At 47.0% G+C, this 20,514-nt stretch overlaps 1 protein-coding gene across 4 annotated transcripts in view; it reads right to left on the bottom strand.

Annotated features, from left to right (window-relative positions):
• Window positions 1-20,514, bottom strand: part of SPEG (striated muscle enriched protein kinase) — a 1,484,310-nt gene that overhangs the window by 483,422 nt on the left and 980,374 nt on the right. For all 4 annotated transcript variants that reach the window (XM_078679189.1, XM_078679190.1, XM_078679187.1 and 1 more), the window contains exon 15: window positions 12,205-12,309. In XM_078679189.1, the coding sequence (XP_078535315.1) occupies window positions 12,205-12,309 (105 nt within the window). The remainder of the gene's footprint in view (window positions 1-12,204; window positions 12,310-20,514) is intronic.

The following is a 20,514-nucleotide window of genomic DNA, read 5'->3' as shown; positions in this document are numbered from 1 at the left end:
TTTAGATCGTGTAGTGCCCATCCGCTGAATCTAGAGATGGGCCTGATTTAGACCGTGGAGTACCCATCCTCTATCTAGAGATGGGCCTGATTTAAACCGTGGAGTGCCCATCCTCTATCTAGAGATGGGCCTGATTTAGATTGTGGAGTACCCATCCTCTGTATCTAGAGATGGGCCTGATTTAGACCGTGGAGTACCCATCCTCTGAATCTAGAGATGGGCCTGATTTAGATTGTGGAGTACCCATCCTCTGTATCTAGAGATGGGCCTGATTTAGACCGTGGAGTGCCCATCCTCTATCTAGAGATGGGCCTGATTTAGATTGTGGAGTACCCATCCTCTGTATCTAGAGATGGGCCTGATTTAGACCGTGGAGTACCCATCCTCTGAATCTAGAGATGGGCCTGATTTAGATTGTGGAGTACCCATCCTCTGTATCTAGAGATGGGCCTGATTTAGACCGTGGAGTGCCCATCCTCTAAATCTAGAGATGGGCCTGATTTAGACCGTGGAGTGCCCATCCTCTGAATCTAGAGATGGACCTGATTTAGATCGTGGAGTGCCCATCCTCTGAATCTAGAGATGGGCCTGATTTAGACCATGGAGTGCCCATCTGCTGAATCTAGAGATGGGCCTGATTTAGACCATGGAGTGCCCATCTGCTGAATCTAGAGATGGGCCTGATTTAGACCATGGAGTGCCCATCTGCTGAATCTAGAGATGGGCCTGATTTAGACCGTGGAGTGCCCATCCTCTGAATCTAGAGATGGGCCTGATTTAGATCGTGGAGTGCCCATCCTTTGAATCTAGAGATGGGCCTGATTTAGATCGTGGAGTGCCCATCCTCTGAATCTAGAGATGGACCTGATTTAGATCGTGGAGTGCCCATCTGCTGAATCTAGAGATGGGCCTGATTTAAATCGTGGAGTGCCCATCCTCTGTATCTAGAGATGGGCCTGATTTAGACCGTGGAGTACCCATCCTCTAAATCTAGAGATGGGCCTGATTTAGATCGTGGAGTGCCCATCCTCTAAATCTAGAGATGGGCCTGATTTAGACCATGGAGTGCCCATCTGCTGAATCTAGAGATGGTCCTGATTTAAATCGTGGAGTGCCCATCCTCTGTATCTAGAGATGGGCCTGATTTAGATCGTGTAGTGCCCATCCTCTGTATCTAGAGATGGGCCTGATTTAGACCGTGGAGTGCCCATCCTCTGAATCTAGAGATGGGCCTGATTTAGACCGTGGAGTGCCCATCCTCTAAATCTAGAGATGGGCCTGATTTAGATAGTGGAATGCCCATCCTCTGTATCTAGAGATGGGCCTGATTTAGACCGTGGAGTACCCATCCTCTGAATCTAGAGATGGACCTGATTTAGATCGTGGAGTGCCAATCTGCTGAATCTAGAGATGGGCCTGATTTAGACTGTGGAGTGCCCATCCTCTGTATCTAGAGATTAGCCTGATTTAGACCGTGGAGTGCCCATCCTCTGTATCTAGAGATGGGCCTGATTTAGACCGTGGAGTACCCATCCTCTGTATCTAGAGATGGGCCTGATTTAGATCGTGGAGTGCCCATCCTCTGAATCTAGAGATGGACCTGATTTAGATCGTGGAGTGCCCATCTGCTGAATCTAGAGATGGGCCTGATATAGACTGTGGAGTGCCCATCCTCTGTATCTAGAGATTAGCCTGATTTAGACCGTGGAGTGCCCATCCTCTGTATCTAGAGATGGGCCTGATTTAGACCGTGGAGTACCCATCCTCTGTATCTAGAGATGGGCCTGATTTAGATCGTGGAGTGCCCATCTGCTGAATCTAGAGATGGGCCTGATTTAGACTGTGGAGTGCCCATCCTATGTATCTAGAGATGGGCCTGATTTAGATTGTGGAGTGCCCATCCTCTGAATCTAGAGATGGACCTGATTTAGATCGTGGAGTGCCCATCTGCTGAATCTAGAGATGGGCCTGATTTAGACTGTGGAGTGCCCATCCTATGTATCTAGAGATGGGCCTGATTTAGATTGTGGAGTGCCCATCCTCTAAATCTAGAGATGGGCCTGATTTAGACCGTGGAGTGCCCATCCTCTGTATCTAGAGATGGGCCTGATTTAGACTGTGGAGTACCCATCCTCTGTATCTAGAGATGGGCCTGATTTAGATCGTGGAGTGCCCATCCTCTAAATCTAGAGATGGGCCTGATTTAGATCGTGGAGTGCCCATCCTCTAAATCTAGAGATGGGCCTGATTTAGACCATGGAGTGCCCATCTGCTGAATCTAGAGATGGGCCTGATTTAGACCGTGGAGTGCCCATCCTTTGAATCTAGAGATGGGCCTGATTTAGATCGTGTAGTGCCCATCCTCTGTATCTAGAGATGGGCCTGATTTAGATCGTGTAGTGCCCATCCTCTGAATCTAGAGATGGGCCTGATTTAGACCGTGGAGTACCCATCCTCTATCTAGAGATGGGCCTGATTTAGACCGTGGAGTGCCCATCCTCTATCTAGAGATGGGCCTGATTTAGATTGTGGAGAACCCATCCTCTGTATCTAGAGATGGGCCTGATTTAGACCGTGGAGTACCCATCCTCTGAATCTAGAGATGGGCCTGATTTAGATTGTGGAGTACCCATCCTCTGTATCTAGAGATGGGCCTGATTTAGACCGTGGAGTGCCCATCCTCTATCTAGAGATGGGCCTGATTTAGATTGTGGAGTACCCATCCTCTGTATCTAGAGATGGGCCTGATTTAGACCGTGGAGTACCCATCCTCTGAATCTAGAGATGGGCCTGATTTAGATTGTGGAGTACCCATCCTCTGAATCTAGAGATGGGCCTGATTTAGATTGTGGAGTACCCATCCTCTGTATCTAGAGATGGGCCTGATTTAGACCGTGGAGTGCCCATCCTCTAAATCTAGAGATGGGCCTGATTTAGACCGTGGAGTGCCCATCCTCTGAATCTAGAGATGGACCTGATTTAGATCGTGGAGTGCCCATCCTCTGAATCTAGAGATGGGCCTGATTTAGACCATGGAGTGCCCATCTGCTGAATCTAGAGATGGGCCTGATTTAGACCATGGAGTGCCCATCTGCTGAATCTAGAGATGGGCCTGATTTAGACCATGGAGTGCCCATCTGCTGAATCTAGAGATGGGCCTGATTTAGACCGTGGAGTGCCCATCCTCTGAATCTAGAGATGGGCCTGATTTAGATCGTGGAGTGCCCATCCTTTGAATCTAGAGATGGGCCTGATTTAGATCGTGGAGTGCCCATCCTTTGAATCTAGAGATGGGCCTGATTTAGATCGTGGAGTGCCCATCCTCTGTATCTAGAGATGGGCCTGATTTGGATTGTGTAGTGCCCATCTGCTGAATCTAGAGATGGGCCTGATTTAGACCGTGGAGTACCCATCCTCTATCTAGAGATGGGCCTGATTTAGACCGTGGAGTACCCATCCTCTGAATCTAGAGATGGGCCTGATTTAGATTGTGGAGTACCCATCCTCTGTATCTAGAGATGGGCCTGATTTAGACCGTGGAGTGCCCATCCTCTGAATCTAGAGATGGACCTGATTTAGATCGTGGAGTGCCCATCCTCTGAATCTAGAGATGGACCTGATTTAGATCGTGGAGTGCCCATCTGCTGAATCTAGAGATGGGCCTGATTTAGACCGTGGAGTACCCATCCTCTATCTAGAGATGGGCCTGATTTAGACCGTGGAGTACCCATCCTCTGAATCTAGAGATGGGCCTGATTTAGATTGTGGAGTACCCATCCTCTGTATCTAGAGATGGGCCTGATTTAGACCGTGGAGTGCCCATCCTCTGAATCTAGAGATGGACCTGATTTAGATCGTGGAGTGCCCATCCTCTGAATCTAGAGATGGACCTGATTTAGACCGTGGAGTACCCATCCTCTAAATCTAGATATGGGCCTGATTTAGATCGTGGAGTGCCCATCCTCTAAATCTAGAGATGGGCCTGATTTAGACCATGGAGTGCCCATCTGCTGAATCTAGAGATGGTCCTGATTTAAATCGTGGAGTGCCCATCCTCTGTATCTAGAGATGGGCCTGATTTAGATCGTGTAGTGCCCATCCTCTGTATCTAGAGATGGGCCTGATTTAGACCGTGGAGTGCCCATCCTCTGAATCTAGAGATGGGCCTGATTTAGACCGTGGAGTGCCCATCCTCTAAATCTAGAGATGGGCCTGATTTAGATAGTGGAATGCCCATCCTCTGTATCTAGAGATGGGCCTGATTTAGACCGTGGAGTACCCATCCTCTGAATCTAGAGATGGACCTGATTTAGATCGTGGAGTGCCAATCTGCTGAATCTAGAGATGGGCCTGATTTAGACTGTGGAGTGCCCATCCTCTGTATCTAGAGATTAGCCTGATTTAGACCGTGGAGTGCCCATCCTCTGTATCTAGAGATGGGCCTGATTTAGACCGTGGAGTACCCATCCTCTGTATCTAGAGATGGGCCTGATTTAGATCGTGGAGTGCCCATCCTCTGAATCTAGAGATGGACCTGATTTAGATCGTGGAGTGCCCATCTGCTGAATCTAGAGATGGACCTGATTTAGACTGTGGAGTGCCCATCCTCTGTATCTAGAGATTAGCCTGATTTAGACCGTGGAGTGCCCATCCTCTGTATCTAGAGATGGGCCTGATTTAGACCGTGGAGTACCCATCCTCTGTATCTAGAGATGGGCCTGATTTAGATCGTGGAGTGCCCATCTGCTGAATCTAGAGATGGGCCTGATTTAGACTGTGGAGTGCCCATCCTATGTATCTAGAGATGGGCCTGATTTAGATTGTGGAGTGCCCATCCTCTGAATCTAGAGATGGACCTGATTTAGATCGTGGAGTGCCCATCTGCTGAATCTAGAGATGGGCCTGATTTAGACTGTGGAGTGCCCATCCTATGTATCTAGAGATGGGCCTGATTTAGATTGTGGAGTGCCCATCCTCTGAATCTAGAGATGGACCTGATTTAGATCGTGGAGTGCCCATCCTCTGAATCTAGAGATGGGCCTGATTTAGACCATGGAGTGCCCATCTGCTGAATCTAGAGATGGGCCTGATTTAGACCATGGAGTGCCCATCTGCTGAATCTAGAGATGGGCCTGATTTAGACCGTGGAGTACCCATCCTCTATCTAGAGATGGACCTGATTTAGACCGTGGAGTGCCCATCCTCTATCTAGAGATGGGCCTGATTTAGACCGTGGGGTACCCATCCTCTGAATCTAGAGATGGGCCTGATTTAGATTGTGGAGTACCCATCCTCTGTATCTAGAGATGGGCCTGATTTAGACCGTGGAGTGCCCATCCTCTGAATCTAGAGATGGACCTGATTTAGATCGTGGAGTGCCCATCCTCTGAATCTAGAGATGGACCTGATTTAGATCGTGGAGTGCCCATCTGCTGAATCTAGAGATGGGCCTGATTTAAATCGTGGAGTGCCCATCCTCTGTATCTAGAGATGGGCCTGATTTAGACCGTGGAGTACCCATCCTCTAAATCTAGAGATGGGCCTGATTTAGATCGTGGAGTGCCCATCCTCTAAATCTAGAGATGGGCCTGATTTAGACCATGGAGTGCCCATCTGCTGAATCTAGAGATGGGCCTGATTTAAATCGTGGAGTGCCCATCCTCTGTATCTAGAGATGGGCCTGATTTAGATCGTGTAGTGCCCATCCTCTGTATCTAGAGATGGGCCTGATTTAGACCGTGGAGTGTCCATCCTCTGAATCTAGAGATGGGCCTGATTTAGACCGTGGAGTGCCCATCCTCTAAATCTAGAGATGGGCCTGATTTAGATAGTGGAATGCCCATCCTCTAAATCTAGAGATGGACCGGATTTAGACCGTGGAGTACCCATCCTCTAAATCTAGAGATGGGCCTGATTTAGATCGTGGAGTGCCCATCATCTATCTAGAGATGGGCCTGATTTAGACCGTGGAGTGCACATCTGCTGAATCTAGAGATGTCCAGCGGCCCAGTAGACATCTCATCCTCAGAATCTAGAGATGGGCCTGATTTAGACTGTGGAGTGCCCATCCTCTGTATCTAGAGATGGGCCTGATTTAGACCGTGGAGTGCCCATCCTCTATATCTAGAGATGGGCCTGATTTAGACCGTGGAGTGCCCATCCTCTAAATCTAGAGATGGGCCTGATTTAGACCGTGGAGTACCCATCCTCTAAATCTAGAGATGGACCTGATTTAGACCGTGGAGTACCCATCCTCTGAATCTAGAGATGGGCCTGATTTAGATCGTGGAGTACCCATCCTCTAAATCTAGAGATGGACCTGATTTAGACCGTGGAGTGCCTATCCTCTGAATCTAGAGATGGACCTGATTTAGACCGCGGAGTACCCATCCTCTAAATCGAGAGATGGGCCTGATTTAGACCGTGGAGTGCCCATCCTCTGTATCTAGAGATGGGCCTGATTTAGATCGTGGAGTGCCCATCCGCTGAATCTAGAGATGGGCCTGATTTAGATCGGGGAGTGCTCATCCTCTAAATCGAGAGATGGGCCTGATTTAGACAGTGAAGTGCCCATCCGCTGAATCTAGAGATGTCCAGCGGCCCAGTAGACATCTCATCCTCAGAATCTAGAGATGGGCCTGATTTAGACTGTGGAGTGCCCATCCTCTGTATCTAGAGATGGGCCTGATTTAGACCGTGGAGTGCCCATCCTCTGTATCTAGAGATGGGCATGATTTAGATTGTGGAGTGCCCATCCTCTAAATCTAGAGATGGGCCTGATTTAGATCGTGGAGTGCCCATCCTCTGTATCTAGAGATGGGCCTGATTTAGACTGTGGAGTGCCCATCCTCTGTATTTAGAGATGGGCCTCATTTAGATCGTGGAGTGCCCATCCTCTAAATCGAGAGATGGGCCTGATTTAGACCGTGGAGTGCCTATCCTCTGAATCTAGAGATGAACCTGATTTAGACCGTGGAGTACCCATCCTCTGAATCTAGAGATGGGCCTGATTTAGACCGTGGAGTACCCATCCTCTAAATCTAGAGATGGACCTGATTTAGACCGTGGAGTACCCATCCTCTGAATCTAGAGATGGGCCTGATTTAGATCGTGGAGTACCCATCCTCTGAATCTAGAGATGGACCTGATTTAGACCGTGGAGTGCCTATCCTCTGAATCTAGAGATGGACCTGATTTAGACCGCGGAGTACCCATCCTCTGAATCTAGAGATGGGCCTGATTTAGACCGCGGAGTACCCGTCCTCTGTATCTAGAGATGGGCCTGATTTAGACCGTGGAGTACCCATCCTCTAAATCTAGAGATGGACCTGATTTAGACCGTGGAGTACCCATCCTCTGAATCTAGAGATGGGCCTGATTTAGACCGTGGAGTACCCATCCTCTAAATCTAGAGATGGACCTGATTTAGACCGTGGAGTAACCATCCTCTGAATCTAGAGTTGGGCCTGATTTAGACCGTGGAGTGCCCATCCTCTGTATCTAGAGATGGGCCTGATTTAGATCGTGGAGTGCCCATCCGCTGAATCTAGAGATGGGCCTGATTTAGACCGTGGAGTGCTCATCCTCTAAATCGAGAGATGGGCCTGATTTAGACCGTGAAGTGCCCATCCACTGAATCTAGAGATGTCCAGCGGCCCAGTAGACATCTCATCCTCAGAATCTAGAGATGGGCCTGATTTAGACTGTGGAGTGCCCATCCTCTGTATCTAGAGATGGGCCTGATTTAGACCGTGGAGTGCCCATCCTCTGTATCTAGAGATGGGCCTGATTTAGACCGTGGAGTGCCCATCCTCTGTATCTAGAGATGGGCCTGATTTAGATTGTGGAGTGCCCATCCTCTAAATCTAGAGATGGGCCTGATTTAGATCGTGGAATGCCCATCATCTATCTAGAGATGGGCCTGATTTAGACCGTGGAGTGCACATCTGCTGAATCTAGAGATGTCCAGCGGCCCAGTAGACATCTCATCCTCAGAATCTAGAGATGGGCCTGATTTAGACTGTGGAGTGCCCATCCTCTGTATCTAGAGATGGGCCTGATTTAGACCGTGGAGTGCCCATCCTCTGTATCTAGAGATGGGCCTGATTTAGACCGTGGAGTGCCCATCCTCTAAATCTAGAGATGGGCCTGATTTAGACCGTGGAGTACCCATCCTCTAAATCTAGAGATGGACCTGATTTAGACCGTGGAGTACCCATCCTCTGAATCTAGAGATGGGCCTGATTTAGATCGTGGAGTACCCATCCTCTAAATCTAGAGATGGACCTGATTTAGACCGTGGAGTGCCTATCCTCTGAATCTAGAGATGGACCTGATTTAGACCGCGGAGTACCCATCCTCTAAATCGAGAGATGGGCCTGATTTAGACCGTGGAGTGCCCATCCTCTGTATCTAGAGATGGGCCTGATTTAGATCGTGGAGTGCCCATCCGCTGAATCTAGAGATGGCCCTGATTTAGATCGGGGAGTGCTCATCCTCTAAATCGAGAGATGGGCCTGATTTAGACAGTGAAGTGCCCATCCGCTGAATCTAGAGATGTCCAGCGGCCCAGTAGACATCTCATCCTCAGAATCTAGAGATGGGCCTGATTTAGACTGTGGAGTGCCCATCCTCTGTATCTAGAGATGGGCCTGATTTAGACCGTGGAGTGCCCATCCTCTGTATCTAGAGATGGGCATGATTTAGATTGTGGAGTGCCCATCCTCTAAATCTAGAGATGGGCCTGATTTAGATCGTGGAGTGCCCATCCTCTGTATCTAGAGATGGGCCTGATTTAGACTGTGGAGTGCCCATCCTCTGTATTTAGAGATGGGCCTCATTTAGATCGTGGAGTGCCCATCCTCTAAATCGAGAGATGGGCCTGATTTAGACCGTGGAGTGCCTATCCTCTGAATCTAGAGATGAACCTGATTTAGACCGTGGAGTACCCATCCTCTGAATCTAGAGATGGGCCTGATTTAGACCGTGGAGTACCCATCCTCTAAATCTAGAGATGGACCTGATTTAGACCGTGGAGTACCCATCCTCTGAATCTAGAGATGGGCCTGATTTAGATCGTGGAGTACCCATCCTCTGAATCTAGAGATGGACCTGATTTAGACCGTGGAGTGCCTATCCTCTGAATCTAGAGATGGACCTGATTTAGACCGCGGAGTACCCATCCTCTGAATCTAGAGATGGGCCTGATTTAGACCGCGGAGTACCCGTCCTCTGTATCTAGAGATGGGCCTGATTTAGACCGTGGAGTACCCATCCTCTAAATCTAGAGATGGACCTGATTTAGACCGTGGAGTACCCATCCTCTGAATCTAGAGATGGGCCTGATTTAGACCGTGGAGTACCCATCCTCTAAATCTAGAGATGGACCTGATTTAGACCGTGGAGTAAACATCCTCTGAATCTAGAGTTGGGCCTGATTTAGACCGTGGAGTGCCCATCCTCTGTATCTAGAGATGGGCCTGATTTAGATCGTGGAGTGCCCATCCGCTGAATCTAGAGATGGGCCTGATTTAGACCGTGGAGTGCTCATCCTCTAAATCGAGAGATGGGCCTGATTTAGACCGTGAAGTGCCCATCCACTGAATCTAGAGATGTCCAGCGGCCCAGTAGACATCTCATCCTCAGAATCTAGAGATGGGCCTGATTTAGACTGTGGAGTGCCCATCCTCTGTATCTAGAGATGGGCCTGATTTAGACCGTGGAGTGCCCATCCTCTGTATCTAGAGATGGGCCTGAATTAGACCGTGGAGTGCCCATCCTCTGTATCTAGACATGGGCCTGATTTAGATTGTGGAGTGCCCATCCTCTAAATCTAGAGATGGGCCTGATTTAGATCGTGGAATGCCCATCGTCTGTATCTAGAGATTAACCTGATTTAGACCGTGGAGTACCCATCCTCTGAATCTAGAGATGGGCCTCATTTAGATCGTGGCGTGCCCATCCTCTGTATCTAGAGATGGGCCTGATTTAGACCGTGGAGTACCCATCCTCTAAATCTAGAGATGGACCTGATTTAGACCGTGGAGTACCCATCCTCTGAATCTAGAGATGGGCCTGATTTAGATTGTGGAGTACCCATCCTCTGAATCTAGAGATGGGCCTGATTTAGACCGTGGAGTGCCCATCCTCTGAATCTAGAGATGAACCTGATTTAGACCGTGGAGTACCCATCCTCTGAATCTAGAGATGGGCCTGATTTAGACCGTGGAGTACCCATCCTCTAAATCTAGAGATGGACCTGATTTAGACCGTGGAGTACCCATCCTCTGAATCTAGAGATGGGCCTGATTTAGACCGTGGAGTGCCCATCCTCTGAATCTAGAGATGAACCTGATTTAGACCGTGGAGTACCCATCCTCTGAATCTAGAGATAGGCCTGATTTAGATTGTGGAGTACCCATCCTCTGAATCTAGAGATGGACCTGATTTAGACCGTGGAGTACCCATCCTCTGTATCTAGAGATGGGCCTGATTTAGATCGTGGAGTGCCCATCCTCTGTATCTAGAGATGGGCCTGATTTAGATCGTGGAGTGCCCATCCTCTGAATCTAGAGATGGGCCTGATTTTGACCGTGGAGTGCCCATCCTCTGAATCCAGAGATGGGCCTGATTTAGACCATGGAGTACCGATCCTCCAAACCTAGGGATGTCCAGCGGCCCAGTAGGAACTACTGTCACAGGGGTTCCTGTCGATGTATTAAAAATCTGACAGATTGCTCTGTTAATATTAGGGCACCATCATTCAAAAGTGTAACCAGTTTTTTTATTTTCAAAAACAAAATCCCAAAGCAGGATTTTTTTTACATAAAAAAACAACTAATAACCCTGCACCACAGGAATTGTCTTGTACGGTGTGGGGGCCAGTTTGTAGTTTTCCCTGCCTCTTATAGGTGAGGGACACTGAAATCTGGATATCTGACCAGCCGCTCTAAAACAGGCAGGTGGTCAATGGGCAAAGATATGAAGGCCTTTACTCATTTTGGCCATAAAAGGTGTATTTCAGTGATGGAGACCAAGTAGTCTACGTCTCTGACATACAGACTGTGTTGCCAAATTCTAGATGGGGCAGGCAGATCTTCAGTTTGTGGAGATGGTACTCTGCCACATTTGCGACAGAGTACCCTCTGTGCCAAACTCTGAACAAGGGCCTTGATCTTCGGAGATACACACCATCATGCCCCCAAATTCCTATGATAGTCAAGGCTAAAATATACCTACAGATCCCCTGCATTTCTATCTATGCAGTGGACTATGACAGGACCCCCACAACCCCCCCTCACTGTCTTCTGTGTTTCCATCTGATGGTCTCTCTGTTAGAACAACTGGACCTTTGCTAATTCAATTATACTTTGATAGTGTATCGGAGGAGTCTCTGTCTCACTCTCTTTCTCCATTTCTCTCTATCTGGATTTCAAAATGGCAGACTACTAAAAGGAGGTATAGGTCTCTGCGCCTAGGACATCTCAGAACTCAGTGAACCCTACATCTCTCTGCCCATGCATCATGGAGAAAGCACATATAACAGCATTTTGACCACTGGTCCTTTTCTACTAACTGCCCATCTCTAGATCCTGTTATCGCTTGTCTGCTTGCTGAAACCATGCTTCTGTATCTGTCTGCCCAGAACTCACTGACCCCTTGTACATATTAACTCTCCTTGTCTCCCTAGTGATGTCCATCCCGAAACGCAGAGTTCCAGTCTCCCAGTCACGCTTTCGCTTCCTCGTTATTGTTCTGTTCATTACTCTGTGAAACATTATTTTCATTTACTCTCCTTGTCTCCCTGGGATTATCAGTAATTGTACTCAGTGATTTCTTCTACCTATTCGCTCTCCTTGAATCCCTTTCATTGTTCACTTCTGGACTCATTGACCTCTTCTAGTCATTAACTCTCTTTGCCTTCACTATATTGCCATATCAGGTCTAACTGATTTCTGCTGGTCATTAACTCTCCTTATCTGTATGTAATCATTTATTTGATGAGTTGCTAAACACTTCTACTGATTCACTTTCCTTGTGCTCGCAGTGATTGTCTATCTCAGGACTCACTGACTTCTGAAAATTCTTTCTAACTGTCCCCCTGCAGTAGTGATCTCAAGAATCATCCACCTTTTCTATCTTTTCTTTATAGGAGTTTCTGTGTAATTATCTATCTCAACACTCATTCAATTTTGTGACTTTTACCTATGGCAGAGTCCAATCTTTTAGGTTTGTTCCATTTCAGGGTGACGATTCTTCCTGTTACTGACGCCACAACAGGAGGTCCATCTGGGGGACTTGGAACCACATCTGGAACAGGCCAAGTGCAATTTTAATAATCATGAATGGCTAACCGGTAATTACAATTAATGACGTAGAGGTAAGAACAGTAAGAGGATAGCAACATGCCAGGGCCTGCTACACCTTCTTGGTTCACCTCAGATCAAGTTTCACTGAGTCTAACAATCTCATTTACCACAGCATGTTCAACTTACATAACTCAGATCCTGCAAGTCTAAATATGTAAGGACTTAGCGCCAGATATAGAAAGGATTTTTTTCACAGAATCAGGCCATTTTGCTATTGCAAATGTATTTTTCTAATGTACAAACCACAAACTGCAATATGGGAACAAGTTATTGAATTGCAATTTGACTTTATCATCCAATACCGATTTTGGGACCGATTCACAAAAGTGATCTGAGACAAAATCCTAACTTTACAACTTTTGGTATTCACAAAAGGCATTTACTAGTAGTAAAATTAGGATTCCTAACTTTACTACTACTAAATGCCTTCTGTGAATACCAAAAGTAGTACATTTACGATTTTATCTCCAACTACCCCTCCTGTTACCTCCAGTAAGTCCTACACAGTGGGATTGCTAAGAGGTCTTCAGAGGCCATGCCCCCTTTCTCCACCACCCTGCAAACGTGACTACTAGTTAAAGAAGCATTTGCAATGTGATAGGTCTCACATTTGCAAGAGTTAGAGCTATTGGCATTGTAAATGTAAAAGTGTTTTACTAATGTTTCTTGGAGTGGAGTGGATGTAGGTTGTGTGTAGTGGAATTATGTGGTATGTTGTGCAGTGAAACTATGAGGATATAAAGTATGTGGTATTTAGTGTATAGGAATTATGTAGAGTGGGATTTCGTGCTATGGAGAGTAATTATGTGTTGTGGAGTGGTAACCTCAGGTTCAGTCTTCCTCGTTTCCATAGAAGCTAAACTATAAACTCAATGGGCCCGATTCACAGAACTAACTTAAGACAAAATGAGTAAATGGTAGTAAGTTTAGGATTTTGTCTTAAAATAGTTCTGTGAATCGGTCCCCAAGAGACAAAAAAAGAAGGAACCACTGAGGTGCACTTCTGGACCTAGTCAGCGGTATGAGCAGTGCCACTGGAATTATGTGACTGTTTGGCTGCACTGACTTTGGCACAGTTATAAATGTTCTGCATTTGCCACATAGTCCATCATCTGCTACATAATATGCAGATTTGAACAAAGAAAATCCTGGTTTCTAGCTCAAAGGTTACCAAACATGCAGTGACAAGTGTTACAGCATGGTGAAAGGCCCTTTGCAATCCTAGAATGATCACCTGATACTTATTGCTAAATGTGGATCTTACACTGATATTAATGGGGTGTAAACGACTTTTGCTTCTTTCTGAGCCTCTTTTGCCTCTTTCTGCAATTCTGTTGCTTATTTCCACACCTTTCTTTCTTTTTCTGCACTTCTTTTGCCTCTTTCTGCTCATCTCTTTCACTTTCCGCACCTCTCTTGCCTCTTTCTGCACCTCTGTTGCCTCTCTCTACACCTCATTGCTTCTTTCTGTAGCCCTCTTGATTCTTCACCCTTCTTCCTACTTTCTGCACCTCTCTTGCCTCTTTCTGCACCCCTGTTCCCTCTTTCTGCACCTCTCCTGTCTTTTTTGCACCTCTCTTGCCTCTTTCTGCACTTCTCTTGCCTTTTCTACACCTATGTTGCTTCTTTCTGCACCTCTCTTGCTTCCTTCTGCACCCATCCTGCCTCTTTATGCACCTCTGTTGCTTCTTTCTGCACTTCTCTTTCTTCTTTCTGCACCTCTGTTGCTTCTTTCTGCGCCCCTTCTGCCTCTTTCTGCACCCTTTTTCCTTCTTTGTGCAACTCTCTTGCCTCTTTCTACACTTCTCTTCCCTCTTTCTGCATCCCTTTTTCCTCTGCTGCACCTATGTTCCTTCTTTCTGCACTTCTCTTGCTTCTTTCTGTTCCTCTCGTTCCTCTTTCTGTACCTCTGTTGGTTATTTTTCACTTCTCTTGTTTCTTTCTGTACCTTTCTTGCCAATGTCTGCAACCTTCTTGCCTCTTTCTGCAACTCTCTTGCCTCTGTCTGCACCCCTGTTCCTGTAGTTCTTGTGCCTGTTTCTGCAACTCTCTTGACTCTTTCTGCAGTTATATTGCCTCCTTCAGCACCTCTGTTGCTTCTTTTCACGCCCCTGTGTCTCTTTCTGCACTCGTCTTCCCTCTTTCTTCACCTGTCTTGTCTCTTTCTGCAGTTCTCTTGCTTCTTTCTGCACTTCTCACTTCATTCTGCACCTCTCTTGCTACTTTCTGCACCCTACTTCCCTTTGTTGCATCCCTCTTGCCTTTCTGCAATTCTCTTGCCATTTTCTGCACCTCTCTTGCCTCTTTCTGTACCTCACCTGCCTCCTTCTGCACTTCTGTTGCTTCTTTCTACATGTCTGTTGCTTCTTTCAGCTATTCGGTTGCCTCTTTCTGCACCTCTCTTGCCTCTGTCTGCACCTCACTTGCTACTTTCTGCACCCCTTTTGCCTCTTTCTGCACCCCTCTTCCTGCACCTCTCTTGCCTCTTTCTGCACCCCTTTCCCTCTTTCTGTACCTTTCCTGTCTGTTTCTGTACCTCTCTTGCCTTTATCTGTACCTCTGATGCCTCTTTCTGTACTTCTCGCCTCTTTCAGCACCTCTGTTGCTTCTTTCTGCATTACCCTTGCTTCATTCTGCATTGCTCTTGCTTTTTTCTGCACCTCTCTTGCCCATTTCTGCAACCCTCTTCCCTCCTTCTGCACTTCTCTTACCCCTGTTCTTTCCGCACCTTTCTTGCCTGTTTCTGCACCTCTCTTGCCTCTTTCCACACCTCTGTTGCTTCTTTCTGTACATCTCGTGCTTCTTTCTGCACCCCTCTTGCCTCTTTTGCTACCCCTTTTCCATCTTTCTGCACTCTGTTGCTTCTTTCTGCACATCTATTGCTCCTTTCTGCACGTCTCTTGCTTCCTTCTGCAGTTCTCTTGCCTCTTTCTGTATCCCGTTTCTGCACTGCTCTTGCTACTTTCTGCACCTCTGTTGCAAATGTCTGCATCTCTCTCTGCACCCATTTTGCCTGTTTCTGCAACCCTCTTCCCTCTTTCTGTACTTCTCTTGCCTCTGTCTACAACCAGTTCTCTCTTTCTGCACCTCTTTTGACTCTTTCTGCACCCTTCTTCCCTCTTTGTGCATTTCTCGTGCCTTTTTCTGTACCTTTCTTGCAAATGTCTACAACCTTCTTGCCTCTTTCTGCAACCCTCTTGCCTCTGTCTGCACCCCTGTTCCCTCTTTCTGCAGTTCTTTTGCCTGTTTCTGCAACCCTCTTGACGCTTTCTGCAGTTATCTTGCCTCCTTCAGCACCTCTGTTGCTTCTTTCGACTACCCTGGTGTCTCTTTGTGCACTCGTCTTCCCTCTTTCTTCACCTCTCTGGTCTCTTTTTGCAGTCCTCTTGCTTCTTTCTGCACTTCTCACTTCATTCTGTTCCTCTCTTGCGTCTTTCTGCACCCTTCTTCACTTTTTTGCATCCCTCCTGCCTTTCTGCAGATCTCTTGCCAATTTCTGCACCTCTCTTGCCTATTTCTGCACCTCACCTGCCTCCTTCTGTACTTCTGTTGCTTCTTTCTACATGTCTGTTGCTTCTTTCTACATCCCTTTTGCCTCTTTCTGCACCCCTCTTCCTGTACCTCTCTTGCCTCTTTCTGCACCCCTTTCCCTCTTTCTGCACCTTTCCTGCCTGTTTCTGTACCTCTCTTGCTTCTTTCTGTACCTCTCACCTCTTTCTGCTCCCTTCGTGCCTCTTTCAGCGCCTCTGTTGCTTCTTTCTGCACTACCCTTGCTTCATTCTGCATTGCTCTTGCTTCTTTCTGCACCTCTCTTTGCCCATTTCTGCACCCCTCTTCCCTCTTTCTGCACTTCTCTTTCCCCTGTTCTTTCCGCACCCATTCTTGCCTGTTTCTGCACCTCTCTTGCCTCTTTCTGCACCTCTGTTGCTTCTTTCTGCACTTTTAATGCCTCTTTCAGCACCTCTGTTGCTTCTTTCTGTACATCTCTTGCTTCTTTCTGCACCCCTCTTGCCTCATTTGCTACCCCTTTTCCCTCTTTCTGCACTTCTATTACTCCTTTCTGTACTTTTCTTGCTTCCTTCTGCAGTTGTCTTGCCTCTCTCTGTACCCCTCTCCTGCTTCTTTCTGCACCTTTGTTGCAAATGTCTGCATCTCTCTCTCTGCACCAACTTTGCCTGTTTCTGCAACCCTCTACCCTCTTTCTGTACTTCTCTTGCCTCTGTCTGTACCCCGTTCTCTCTTTCTGCACCTCTTTTGCCTCTTTCTGCACCCTTCTTCCCTCTTTGTGCATATCTCTTGCCTTTTTCTGCACCTCTCTTGCTTCTTTCACACCTCTCTTGCTTCTTTCGGCACCCTTCTTCTCTTTTCCTGCACCTGTCTTGCCTCTTTCTGCTCCTCTGTTGCCACTTTCTGCAGTTCTCTTGCCTCTTTCTGCAGTTCTCTTGCTTCCATCTGATCCTATATTGTATCTTCTCAGCCCTCCTGCCTTTCTGCACCCTCTTGCCTCTTTCTGCACCCCTGTTGCTTCATTCTACACTTCTCTTGCTTCTTTCTGCATATCTCTTGCTTTTGCTTCTTTCTACACCCCTCTTGCCTCATTCTGCATCCTTCTTCCCTCTTTGTGCATCTCTCTTGCTTCTTTCTATACCCCTCTTGCCTCTTTCTGCACCTTTGTTGCTTCTTTCTGCACTTCTCTTGCTTCTACCTTTTTGTACACAAATTTACTGTTTGAAACACAGGTATTCAAGTATTTGTATGTTTATTTGTATGTAACATGTCACTAGGTAAAAGCAGAGAAACACACATGCATACCTTCACAAACTTGGTAAGACTTACAACAGTGATATGCTTAGGATTGTCGTTTTATACGCCTAACATTCTGAGCTGTAGATGAATAGTGAACCTTCAAGACAAAAGTGAGGTTTAAAACATCTTGAGAGAAGGATTAGTGATTAGTGATGAGTCTGTTGTAAGGTACAGTCGAAGTAGGCCTCTTCTGCACCTCTGTTACATCTTTTTGCACCCCTCTTGCCTCTTTCTCTACCCTATTGCTTTATTCTGCACTTTTCTTGCTTCTTTCTGCACCTCTCTTGCTTCTTTCCATACCTCTGTTGCCTCTTTCTGCAGTTCTCTTCCCTCTTTCTGTACCTCTTTTGCTTCTTTCTGTACTTCTGTTGCCTCTTTCTGCACCCCTCTTGATTCTCTCTGCACCTCTGTTGGTTCTTTCCGCACTGCTTTTGTCTCTTTCTGTACCTCTGTTGCCTCTTTCTGCAGTTCTCTTGCCTCTTTCTACACCCTCTTCCCTCTTTCTGTACCTCTTTTGCTTCTTTCTGCACTTCTGTTGCTTCTTTCTGCACTGCTCTTGCTTCTTTCAGCACCTCTCTTGCAACTTTATATATCCCCTTTGCCTCTTTCTGCACCCCTGTTCCCTATTTCTTCACCTTTCTTGCCTGTTTCTGCACCTCTGTTGCTTCTTTCTGCACTTCTCTTGCATCTTTCAGCATCTCTGTTGCTTCCTTCTGTACTTCTCTTGCTTCTTTCTGCACCCCCTTGCCTCTTTGTGTACCTCTCCTGCGTCTTTCTGCTCCTCTCTTGGCTCTTTCCGCAGTTCTCTTGCCTCTTTCTGTACCCTCTTGATTGTCTCTGCCCCTCTGTCTGTTCTTTCTGCACGGCTCTTGCTTCTTTCTACACCTCTCTTGCAGATTTCTGGATCCCTTTTGCCTCTTTCTGTACCTCTCTTGCCTCTGTCTGCACATCTGTTCCCTTTTTCTGCGCCCATTTTGCCTGTTTCTACAACTCTCCGGCCTCTTTCTACAGTTATCTTGCCTCCTGCACCTCACTTGCCTTTTTCTGCACCCTCTTGCCTCTTTCCGCACCTCTGTTGGTTCTTTCTGCACTGCTCTTGCTTCCTTCTGCACCTCTCTTGCACATTATGCAACCCTCTTCCCTCTTTCTGCACTTCTCTTGCCACCGTCTGCCCCCCTGTTCCCTCTTTCTGAACCTATTTTGCCTGTTTCTGCAACTCTCGTGCCTCTTTCTGCAGTTCCCTTACCTCCATCTGCTCCTCTGTTGCCACTTTTTCACCTCTATTGCTTTTCTGCACCCCTCTTGCCTCCTGCATCCCTGTTGCTTTATTCTGCACTTATTTTGCTTCTTTCTGTACCTCTCTTGCCTCTTTCTGCACCCTTCTTCCCTTTTTGTTCATCTCTCTTGCCTTTTTCTGCAGCCCCTCTTGCTTCTCTATCAACATCTCTTGCTTCTTTCTGCACCCTTCTTCTCTTTTCCTGTACCTATCTTGTCTCTTTCTGCACTTCTCTCTGCCTCTTTCTGCACTCCTCTTGCCTCTTTCTGCACCTGTTAGTTCTTTCTGCACTGCCCTTTCTTCTTTCTGCACCTCTCACACATTTCTGCACCTCTCTTGCCTCTGTCTGCACCCCTTTACCCTCTTTCTGAACCTCTTTTGCCTGTTTCTGCAACTCTTTTGCCTCTGTCTGCAGTTTTCTTGCCTCCTTCTGCAATGCTGTTATATCTTTCTGCACCCCGGTTGCCTCTTTCTCCACCCCTGTTGTTTTATTCATCACTTCTCTTGCTTCTGTCCTTACCTCTCTTGCCTCTTTCTATACCTCTCTTGCCTCTTTCTGCAGTTCTCTTCCCTCTTTCTGTACCTCTTCTTTCTGTACTTCTGCTGCCTCTTTCTGCACTCCTCTTGATTCTCTCTGCACCTCTGGTTCTTTCTGCACAGTTCTTGCTTACTTCTGCACCTCTCACACATTTCTCCAACCCTCTTCCCTCTTTCTGTACTTCTCATGCCTCTGTCTGTCCCCCTGTTCCCTCTTTTGGCACCTCTTTTGCCTGTTTCTACAACTCTCTTGCCTCTTTCTGCAGTACCCTTGCTTCCATCTGCTCCTCTATTGTATCTTTTTCAGCCCTCCTGCCTTTCTGCACCCTCTTGCCTCTTTCTGCACCCCTGTTCCTTGATTCTACACTACTCTTGCTTCTTTCTGCACCCCTCTTGCCTCTTTCTGCATCCTTCTTCCCTCTTTGTGCATCTCTCTTGCCTCCTTCTGCACCACTCTTGCCTCTTTCTGCATCTCTCTTGCCTCTTTCTGCAGTTCTTTTGCGTCTTTCTATACCTCTTTTGCTTCTTTCTACACTTCTCTTGCCTCTTTTTGCACCCCACTTGCATCTTTCTACACCTCTGTTGGTTCTTACTGCTCTTGCTTCTTGCTGCACCTCTTGCACATTTTTGCACTTCTCCTGCCTCTTTCTGCACTTCTCTTGCCTCTGTCTGCATCCCTGTTCCCTCTTTGTACACCTCCTTTACCTGTTTCTATAACTCTCTTGCCACTTTCTGCAGTTATCTTGCCTCTTTCTGCACCTGTTACATCTTTCTGCACCTGTCTTGCCTCTTTCTACACCTCTCTTGCATCGTTCACCACCCCTGCTGCTTCATTCTGCACGTCTCTTGCTTTATTCTGTACCTCTCTTGTTTCTTTCAGTACCTCTTTTGCCTCTTTCTGTACCTCTTGTGCCTCTTTCTACAGTTCTTGCCTATTTTTTTACCTTCTTTGCTTCTTTTTGCACTTTTGTTGTCTCTTTCTGCAGCCCCTCTTGCTTCTCACCGCACCTCTGTTGGTTCTTTCTGTACTGCTCTTGCTTCTTTCTGCCCCTCTATTGTAAATTTCTGCACCCCTCTTACCTCTTTCAGCACCCCTCTTTCCTCTTTCTGTACCTCTCTTGCCTCTGCCTGCATCCCTGTTCTCTCTTTCTGTACCTCGTTTGCCTGTTTCTGCAACTCTTTTGCCTTTTTCTGCAGTTCTCTTGCCTCCTTCTGTACCTCTGTTGTATCTTTCTGCACCCCTCTTGCCTCTTTCTGCACCTTCGTTGGTTCTTTGTGCACTTCTCTTGCTATTTTCTGCATCTCTCTTGCTTTATATATGCACCCCATTGCCTCTTTCTGCACCCCTCTTGCCTTTTTCTCTACCCTATTCCCTCTTTCTGTACCTCATTTGCCTCTTTCTGCAGTTCTCTTGCCTCTTTCTCCACCCTATTCCCTCTTTCTGTACCTTTTTTGCTTCTTTTTGCAATGCTGTTGCCTCTTTCTGCACCCCTCTTGCTTCTCTCTGCACCTCTGTTGGTTCTTTCT

This window comes from Lissotriton helveticus, chromosome 3_1, assembly GCF_964261635.1.
Source record: "Lissotriton helveticus chromosome 3_1, aLisHel1.1, whole genome shotgun sequence".
NCBI lineage: Eukaryota > Metazoa > Chordata > Amphibia > Caudata > Salamandridae > Lissotriton > Lissotriton helveticus.
Note: the sequence above shows the minus strand (reverse complement) of the source record. Positions and strands in the feature narration are given on the sequence as shown.